Raw genomic sequence first — 10,621 nt, forward strand, 5'->3', positions numbered from 1 at the left:
ACCTGCTATGATAAAACTAATATATAAAATACTTTAAGTCTGCAGTTCCTGTGTCAGGATTCCTCAAATCAACTTTTCACCTGTTCATAGATCACACAGCTCCAAGGGATACTTTTCTTTCTTCCACCGCCCGGAAAAAGACAGTGCCTTCTTGCAACCACAAACCCTTGGTTACACTACTGTTGCCAAGTGCTTGGTCATTTTAAAGAGCGTGGTCCAGACCTGTTCTACATGGAAAATGTCATGATGTAACTGTTGTGATTTGCCACGATACAAATGAAATTTGACTTTATCTGATCTATTACATTTTACATGACCTCACTAGGAATATTTCCAGAAATACTCAATCTTATACAGGAATTCCAATGTTCTATGATGCATTGTCTTTACCATACATGTTAGATAATCCATGCATTAATATCCTGGTAGTACTTTTTGCAAGAATGCTAGTATTTTATTGAATCCCTCTGTGATTATCACTGATACTCTGATATCCCAAGAAGCGGACTCATTTTCTAGATTTGAGCCTAGAATTCTACCTGCCCTATGATATAAGCCAAACCTCTAATAGTGCACCATACCTCATTCGATATAGGGGACATTGTGGGGTGAAGAACTGAAGAAAAGAAAATTGCGCACCAACTGTCAGACATTTACTTGCAGCACAGATGGATGCAAGCTTTCATGAAAGGTCCTAAATGTTTCACTAATAGTCAGAGAATCAAAAGATGAAAATTACCACTTTCAAACATTTATTGTTTCGTGACTCTAATAGTGCCTTCCACCTCTTTTATGAGGGGAGGAGGGGAACTCTGAAATTTGTTAGAAATGACAGTCTTTATACTTGAAGTTTAAATTCTAAAATCTGCCTCTGTTCACCTTGCGGATGTCTCTTGCTAAATAAAAATTATGAGACCACAGTAGGCCTCCGATGTTTCCACTGACAATGATATGTCATCTGTCAACATTGGACAAGTCCATAACCAAAATGACTGAAATTCTCCTGTAAAATAAGAAAACTTCCTTTTGGGAACAGAAGTATAACTGAAGTCCTCTTCAGGCTTTAAGTTTAGAGGAGGAAATAATCCCAAGATCTACAACAGGTCTTGACCTCGGTGAAACGTGAATATTTACTTTATTGTGGTTTTTAGGGCCGGAAAACATTTTGACCGTTGCCGCTTCTTCTCTTGACAATTTACCACATGGTGTAGGAACATACGAACCCAGACAACGCAGCATAGATTAATACAATTTATTATTTATATTACATAATTAAAATCATTACAATCCCAAAACATGAGAGTGTGATCTCAGTCAACCGATCCATGATTTGAAGGTCATTAAAGATAGGAATGAGGTGCTGCAGCTGCAGCCAGTATAAAGACATAGATGATCTGGGACTTACACAGAAGAACAGTCAGCCTGAGGGTGTGGAGCTACAGTGAGATAAAGTTCAATAACACAAGGGGGGATGTAAAAAGGGGGAAGGACTGCTAAAGACTGACCACCAGCAGTGTTGTCGATGTAACATACTGAAGGTTTTGGATTATCAGGTCATACATATACAACTACTGTCACTTAATCTTATATTATTATTCTTTAAAAAAGCACAATGTGATAAAAATAAATAGCTTCATTGAGCCAGAGAAGAGGCCGGAATGTGCTGAAGATTTACAGCTCAATTGGATGAGTTACCTGGGAGGGGGCAGAGTTTTTATAGTGACATGAAGGGGGAGACTGTGACAATGACACCGCTCTGCTGGAAAAGCCTGATCCCCTAGGTCTGGAAGTGCAACAGCTGACCCCGCAGGTCTGCTTGTTCACTCAAATAATCAAATCACAGAGTTAAAAGTCTGGGGCTTTTGTGTCTCCAAAAACCGAGTGGTTATTGTCATTTGACTCTTTACTTGAGCCGCTGCTTTAATTCACTCAGACAAGCGGGAAACTATTAGCCTGTGTCTCTGAAAATTGGAAATCCAGAACAAAGCTGTTCTTTACAAATCAAAAGTGTACAGATGAAACTTTTCAAGTGAACTGTCCCTAAAAGACACTGGTTAGGCTGTGCGTTTAAGTACAAAAGAGCAACCTGTGCCCCGCCGCTGTGATGTATATGTAAATGTTGATAGGAAAAAAAAAAAAAAAAAAGACACGAACAGATGGTCACACATTACTTAGCACTTGGTTTTCTTTGAATTTCGACACGAATTAGTCGAGTGAACTTTCACATATGCATGCATTATAAGTAGAGAAGCACTAAGGATGTGTGATAAATTACTGGCATTTTCAGTATCATTATTTAAATATAGTGATTCTGAAATCAAATTACTGCATCATGATTAGAGATCAAGATACATCTCCCAAATGCTCCCCACCCCCGTGCCCCTGCACCAGACAAGGATAAAAAGACAGTGGATGTTCTTCAAGTCCATAAATATGTTAACATAAAGGTGCAATAATGATGGTTTACAAATTAGAATTAAATGGTTGAGATCACTGAATATTAAAGTTAAATTTGTCATGATTATTTACATTCATTGAATCATTGCTTATACCATCAGAAGCAGCCATTAGACACGGTTATTGGCTAATCAAATCCAATTGTAGCAATAGGCTCTTTCAATATTGTCTGTGTGCAAAATTCTCAATCATAATCCTTAAGCACCACGAAGATATCAATAAGTTCAAGTGGAGTATGTTAAGTGACAGTGTAAGAAAAGGGTTAATTACAATTAAATTTACAAAACAAACCTTGAGGCACTTCCACCTTTCCTTAAATTCACTGAGCGATAGAGGAAATAAATGTGGTCCTAATTTATGGGGCCAAAATTTAAAGCATTTTAAGGCATTCTTCATCTTCGCAAATGAGTGATAACATTCAAGGCAGTCTGGGAAGAGGCCACAGAGGCATGACTCATTATTTCCATACGGCACACAGTGAAGCAGGCGTCTATTGACTCGTCAGTGGTAAAAGAAAATGAAAACCACGTCCGTTTACAACAAAGACTTTTCTTTTAAAACTCGCAAACGCTACTGACGCATCTGGAAAAGAGTTTTATGAGATGTGTTTTTAAAGTTCCTAATCCAAAGCAGGACATACTTGGATTCAGACATCTGAATGAAATTAGCCAGTGTGAAAACGAGAGAGCAGCCATTTGTTAAAGTCTGTTGATTTGTGTAATGTACATTTTCTACTTGTATGTCTGTTTATATACATTGTGCGTGTTTGTTTTCTCAGGGGTTTCTGGTGGGACTAACAATGGGAGGCACAGGAGCACTGACGGGGATGACACCGCTTGCCAGTAGGATGATGATGAGGACGATGATGAGGACGACCACCACGATGACCACCACCAGCTTGACGTTCTTCCACCAGTAAGACCGAGCCACTTTCTGAGACGTCTGCTTGAAGTGTTGAGCCTGAGCAAAGATGGAGACTCTTTAGAATATAATACAGACATCATAAGAGAAGACCAATCATAACTAGACAGGGTAGGGGGCTTTGTTTTCAATTTTGAAAAAAAGGTTCATAACACTAAACTTCATATTTAGGTATATCTTTTTTGTTTTTTTCCCCATTCTGATGTTCAATGTCAATAGATGGAAGTAAACGTTTTTCGAATATTGATCAGTGTCATTGATTTCCGAAACAGGTGGAAGAAACAATCCATTACCTGTGGTATTTGTGAATCTGTGTCTGGGGACCTAGGTGCTGGTCTGTTCTGACACGAGTGTGGCTTTTGGATCGGACACATTCTGCTCAGGCCAAAATTGGGCTTTGGAAAACTTCATTTTATGCATTTTTTGACATTCTTTTTAAGCTATACCTCATTGACAGCAACCAACAAGCAATCAAAGGTCAGATTCAAGAGCACTTCAAAAATCTGTTGAGTCTGAGAAATAAAAGCTAAAATAGTGTGAGGGGGTATCTTATAATAAGATCTTGTATCTGTTAGCTTGAGTAGCTGAGCAAATGCATAACATTGATTTTCTACACGCGGGAGAGAGGAGCACTGTGAGCTGTGAATTTCAACCAGTAGTATGACTTTGTTTCTATTACTGAAAAAAGTAGCAACATATTTGGGGGTGGCCTAAAATTCCCTGTGCCTTAGAAAATAAAAAAGGTTGAAATGAAATACTTCATGATACTTTGTCTAGTATTGGAGAAATTTGAATACAAAATGTTATAAGGCTTGGCAGCATGGTGGTGCAACGGTTAGCGCTTCTGCCTCACAGCATGAAGGACCCTGGTTGGACCGTGGGTTGTTCTCCCACAGTCCAAAGACATACAGGAGGTAAATTAGAAAAAAATGGAAGAATTGTCCCTATGCGTGAATGCGAGGGTGAATGGTTGTTTATATATGTGGCCCTGTGATTGACTGGCAACTGGTGCACCCTGCCTCTCACCCAAAAACAGCTGGGATAGGCTCCAACATCCCCTGTGACCCCAAGAGTAGGTCGTGCAGTAGATAATGGATGGATGTTAGAAGACAGCTTGGCTTATCACAGTGCAAAACTGGATGTGTTTGCTAGTTTCATAGCTACGATCTGGATGGCTGATGGGGATATTTAGTTACTTGAAAATCAGCTACAATGGGATAAAGACAAGATAAAACGTTCATTCAGAGTTTTGTTCATTTGTGTTAAGTGACACTGGTTTTGGTGATATATATAGTCTCAGCAGATTAGCCTCCTTTATTCCCAAGCACTCACATATCATTCCTCTGAAAAATGAGAAAATGAGAAATTGACTGACCCCAGCTTGCAGGTCCTCTGACTTGCCCATGAGGTCATCCAGCCTGTCTCCTCGGGCCAAGATTCGGTCCACATTCTGCGTCATGATGTTTTTGACTCCATCCACCTGATCTCTCAAGTTCTGCACCTTGTCTTTGGCCTCTGGCTCAAGTTCCACACCTCCTCGCTCCTGGGACGGGGAAAGAGGGGCAGGGAAAGGCAGTGTGGGAGGGAGAATCTACACTTGAGCTTTGCTTTACATTACAATAAGGTTGGTTAAAGTTTAAATCCTTGGCAAATCCCAAGACAAACATAATAAGGGATGAAATCGTGACTGTGTCCTTTTCATGTGCTAACCAAATGAGGACACTCCAAAATCAAACGATCCAACATGATGATGTCACTGCATACACATGAAACAATAGATCTGCGTATTAAGTCTATAAAATATTAAACCTGTTCTATTGTTTGTTCATATTTCTCATTTTACCTTTCTTTCCAGTCTGGTCCCAGTCACATGGTGAATAGTGAAACTGACCACACATATCTACCTCTGATTTGCAGACATATTAAACCAAAACATGCCCCAAAACACAGCTGTCAAGGACAAGGATGCAAAACACTGAAAGGGATACAATAACCAATTATAGAGAAAATAAGAGACCAAATGCATTTTAATTTTGATGTGGTTGTGGTTCCACATACCAAATGAGAAATTGTTACAGCTTTGTAGTTAAAAAAAAAAACAGCAAGTCATTATATTTTAAGCAATAAAATATAGCCTCACAGGAAACTTAGTCAACTTTCAAATGCCTGATCGTTTATAATTTCAAGCAGATGTCTGTAATAGTATGGATCCCACATGTACTAGACATACGGATATTAGAGAATGATACTTGGTGTCCATGGTTCTAAAGCATTCTCAATGTCACAAAGTACAATAAGTAGCACATAGGTGTCAGCTATCTGGAGCCGCTCCCTGGCAACATGTCAACTATCTCAAAGCCTGGTCTTAGTAGATTTTCACTCTTTCATGTGTGGCCAGCACATGCTTGTAGAGTAGTCACCAATGTGTTTTTTTGCATCTCAGATTCAACACTTTTTGTTTCAATTTGATACACCTTGTTAGAAAGGTACTTTCTACAAAAAGTCCCAAAATATTCTCCTCCGGTCCAATTACCATTTGGCCTGACTGATCTATCAGACACTTGACGTCAACCCCAATGAGTCAGAGGCTTTAAAAGGTAAAAGGAAAAATTATCAGCTTTGGAAAAGGAAACAATGGGTACAAAACTTCAGCTCTTTGAGTCCTCTGGGTCCCTTGTTCTGTTGCATGTCACAGCTCTGGCCTGTTGTGCTTCTGCATTCAGCAGGAAGTCGGTCTATGACCGTACTCACTTTAGTTCGGAGAGATTTTAAGCAAAGATATATGCTGTGTAATATATGTGTGTGTGTGTGTTCCCACATGCGCCTGTGTGCACACAAAAGCTCACTGATCTCAAGCGCCTCCTCCACCAGCCTGCAAACAAAACGTCTCTAGGAAACAGCACAGGTTTTGCTGCGTCATTCACTGTTCTCTTCTGCTTGTTCCCCCACCCTTATTTTTCAGGTTCCTTTATAGCCTTTGATTGTTTTCATTCCTTCACTGCATTCCCTCCCTTTCTAATGGCTGGTCAATGCAGTATCATCTATTTCACACCTACTAAAACTCTAGACTAACTTCTGTTTCAAATCTCCCACTTATTATGACATCTATAAGACATATTCATCAGAAGCCTGGACTAACCTGCCATGAGTGTATTCCCTGTTTCCCCTTCCCTTTACAAGTTGGTCTCTCAAAGTAGCCCACTCAATGGTAGACATTGTCAATTTTCACTGAAACTGACAGACTAATCAGCAGTACTGAGAAATTGATCCAAAATATATATTTCTTTGCTGAGGAAAGACTGTGACTTTGGTTTTTCAAGGGAAAATGACAACTGAACAAACAACACCACACACAGAGTGAATAGAGAGTGGATGCAATGTATCGCCCCGCTTTAACTCGGCTCGTGACTGTCTACTTGGGGTTTCCTATACTGGCTGCTCCTGAGAATGTTGGTGAGTGACTGCTCTTCTTACTGATGACACACACTGACACATCTTTGATCAGTGTCAAGCGAAACATTATTATTTTCACACATGAATAATCTGGCAACAACATATGTACTATATAGCCATAGAAAAAATAGAAAAGGACTCCATCTGTGAAGTAAAGCAATGCCTATGCACCATTACAGGAATAAAATAAAACAGGTTACTGCATATTTATTTTCAAAGGTGGATCTCTTATCTATGTGACTTTTATACAATTTCATCAATAATTTCAGTAAAAGGCGCGCTAACAGACACTGCTGGAGGGAGAAAGGATACCTGATGTTGGGCACTTCAGTCTCTTCACATAAAACAAACTTTATTGTCTGAGTAACTGTCAAAATTATCTGTTTTCTACAGCACTGAACTGAAGCTCAGACTATTCGATCTCCTGAGGCTTTGTTTTACCTATGTCTTTTTAAGAGGGTGCACTGAACACTGCCGGGCCCTCAGCCATCAACACAATGCTAGCACAACAAACAAACTTTACCGCAGACAGTAACATACTCATTACTGGATGCTGCAAAACTGAACCAAGCTCAGACGACCGTGGATTCATTCCTTGCCTAGAATACTCATCATAATCACATCACAACTGGGAGCCCATCTAACTGCATGGGTTGAAATAATACTGTGATTCTGAATGGATATTTCTGGATAACAAATTGCAGCCTAAAATGATTTGTTATGCAACTGATATAGTAAACTACCACTGCCACTGAGACAAACAAAGCTTCACTGAGCTTTGGAGTCCCTCCACCGCTAGAGAAATGTCAGACTGAACAAGAACTGCAATGTAAATGACATAAAACAGCACATTTTTGACAAATATTAAAAACATCAATCTTCCAGCTTTTGATAAACATGAATTTAACAGAGAGAACTGAAAAGAGGTAATGATAATGATAACCGGTGCAGTCAGGACAAGTCAGTCATCCGCTTGACCAGATCTGGACATTTCACAGCCAAACTATTTTCTTTAAATATTTTAAGAAGTATTTTTGATCAATCTTGAATTTAGAAAATCCATATTTTTTCCTTTTGTTTAATTTTATATGGATGATTACATACAAAATAATGTTGGCACATTTTTATGATCACAAATGATTTAAAAGTTGAAATAAAATGCCAAAATATTTAAATTGCAATTTTCATTTTGTTCAATTTAGCTGGCCCGCGCATAAACAAACCAGATGCAGAACATCAAGCATCAAGCACGGTAAATATTTTTGTTTCTGCCTTTCACAAAGTGAAACATGCACAGGTCTCCTGGCTGTACGTATGAGATGAGATGAGAACAACTTTATTAATCCCGAAGGAAATTGTGCCAGAATTAAAAGCAGAGAAGACTAAAGCAAGACGAAGTAATAGAAAAATAGAGGGGGGTATTCCACCTCAAGGGGTTTTGAGTTAATAATGACAATAACTTTCTTGTTTTTTTACAGTTCAGTCAGGAAAGTAAATGTCGCACTATCCAAACATCCCTCTAATTTGTTAACTCTGTGAGGTAACTCATGGACAGATGTCTAAATAAAGAGGGGATCAACAAACAAATTAGACCAAAGTCAACTTTTGTGCAGTCCTGCTTGTACAACTTTCTGTTTTTTCACACCCGGGTACACTAGAACTTAATTAAAATGATTTATGAGGGGAGTTTGTCCAAATGTAATGTTTTTTTTCCTCTGGAATTCGGCTTTGGCGTCACCTTTTCCCTCCCGGGCGCTAGCTCCTAGCATTTAGCATTAGGTACGTCTTCATTCGACCTATTTCAACCAAGCGTTATATTAAATATAATATTAAATATAAACTTGGTATAATTATGTTTAAAAAGTTAGGGCAGAGTAAAGCACACTACAATACTAGAGAAACATAAATTATCTGTAATAGTGTAAGTTAAAGAGCCAACTCGGTTGCATTGCGGGGATGAACGACGGTCGGGGCTCCCAAGACAGGTGGAACTCCATCTTGTTCCACTTGTTACCTCCGCTCTAAACTGGAAAGTTACCCGTCAAAACTAAACTATCGGACTTAAAATTAAAAGTAACTCATGTCCTCCATAAGTGCATATGTTTGTACAAACTATAATTGACAAGGCAGGTCACCCTTTCCAATTACAGAATAAAAAATAAATAAAAAATAAAAACCCATGCGTCAAACATTATTACCTACCGGATCGATGTCCATCTTCGTCCACCGTTGGAGTTGTTTACCGAAACGATCCTGCCTGTTAACAATCCTTTAAGAATATTTTTAACACTACTTCACAGATTGGAACCGTGCCGAAAAAATACGTTGAGTCCTCTGTTTAACTTCCTGGTTGTTTTTTTTTTTGCGTTCCTTCTTCCTAGTGAATTCTGTCGCTTCAATTGTCAAGGTAAACGTTGTCCACACGCATGCGCACTTCCTCCAGCGTCCTCTGGAAAACTAACATTCCTCGTTTGTTGCTTGACAAGCAAAGGTTTAAAATGAACCAATTGCTCTTAAAGCCATTGTATCCAATATACCTCAATTCATTTACAAGTAAGCTGTTAACTAATTTAACTAATTTAGTTCATTAGATCATGATTCAAATACGAGACCCTTTTTCATTTTCACGTTCATTTCCGGTATCGCTGCAAGTATCTAGTTTGACGTGTTTTCCATAGTTCACGGCTGAGATGATTCAGAAAAATGATCACAATTTAAAAACCACGTGGGTTATACTCCAGCTTTTCGTCATTTGACTGCTTAGTTTATGAAAATGATAGAAAATCTCTTGCGCAAATGTCTCAACAACTATACTTCTAAATAGTACAGCCAAACTGCAGCTAAACCTTGGGACGAATTTAGGTGATAAATTGATAATTGCGCATAAAAACTCGAAAGGTGGGATGAGATCTAATGATATTCCAAGAATCCAGAAACAAATCATTAGGTTGGGATATTAGGCAAAGCACACATAGTGCAACCACACCTGATTAATTTAGATTTCAGAACTTGTGTAGAGGTTAATCTTTTGTGCGGTAGTCTCGCCAAGAGTTTTTGACAGAAGAAATAAGTCCCTTATCTTTTGGCTTCTCTTCTAGATTACATTCAAAAATAAGCAATATGTATAACTGGTATTGAACCAGTTTTCTAAAACTTTTAAAGTCTTTCACCTGTTAAAAATATATATTTCTATTTCATAGCTGACTTTTTCAACTTCATTGAAATGAATTATTAACAATGGATATGCAGTTCACACATTTACATAATCTGTTCAAAGTTGAACTCATAAAAATCTAATATATTTTGTCGTTCGATAAAACAACAAAAAATGTGGGTGGTTGGCATTTTCCAGTTAATTCAACTGTTGTGCTTTGTCATCACAGGAAGAATATATATATTTGTTTTCTATGTGTACTCATTCTATTGATAATTTAGCTTATTATTTTGGGACTCCTAACATCTAAAATATCAATTTCCCTGTTAACAGGTAATTTCTTCACATGAAGACAGTGACATCAATTTGTAATCACCTGACGGTGTGCTGTGTTTTTCTGCAGCGTGACGTGCGGTGTGAACCACTGGCTGTTGATTCCTCAACGCAGTGACTCAGTATCTACTGTTATAACAATGTTTTGTGGCTCAGATCTTGAACATTTCTCAAGCGTACAGTCACCGACAAGTGATAAATGGTGGCATTTTTTACCATTTCTGTTTTACATTTTCAAAATCAAGAGAAATAGTTCCAGCTGAAGGCCCTGGCACTCACACTGGGTGTTTCTCTAGTCTTGTG

General features: G+C 38.5%; 1 protein-coding gene across 1 annotated transcript; it reads right to left on the minus strand.

The window, feature by feature from the left end:
• Positions 1–1,237: 1,237 nt before the first annotated feature.
• Positions 1,238–9,275, minus strand: vamp8 (vesicle-associated membrane protein 8 (endobrevin)). The gene is made up of 3 exons (XM_086169409.1): positions 9,034–9,275; positions 4,754–4,921; positions 1,238–3,417 (listed from the first exon to the last, which is right to left on the minus strand). Exons 1-3 carry the CDS (start codon positions 9,046–9,048, stop codon positions 3,232–3,234), a joined length of 369 nt encoding a protein of 122 aa, XP_086025535.1. The 5' UTR covers positions 9,049–9,275; the 3' UTR covers positions 1,238–3,231.
• Positions 9,276–10,621: the final 1,346 nt, after the last annotated feature.

Source organism: Fistularia commersonii, chromosome 22 (genome assembly GCF_037954325.1).
Source record: "Fistularia commersonii isolate RoL2024-O1a breed Wild chromosome 22, RoL_Fcom_v1.0, whole genome shotgun sequence".
In the NCBI taxonomy this organism is placed as follows: domain Eukaryota; kingdom Metazoa; phylum Chordata; class Actinopteri; order Syngnathiformes; family Fistulariidae; genus Fistularia; species Fistularia commersonii.

Coding starts and splice junctions, on each gene's coding strand:
- vamp8 (XM_086169409.1), bottom strand. Junction 3,418..4,753: donor CAGAGGACCTGCAAGCTGGG/GTCAGTCAATTT, acceptor ATCTTTGCTCAG/GCTCAACACTTCAAGCAGAC.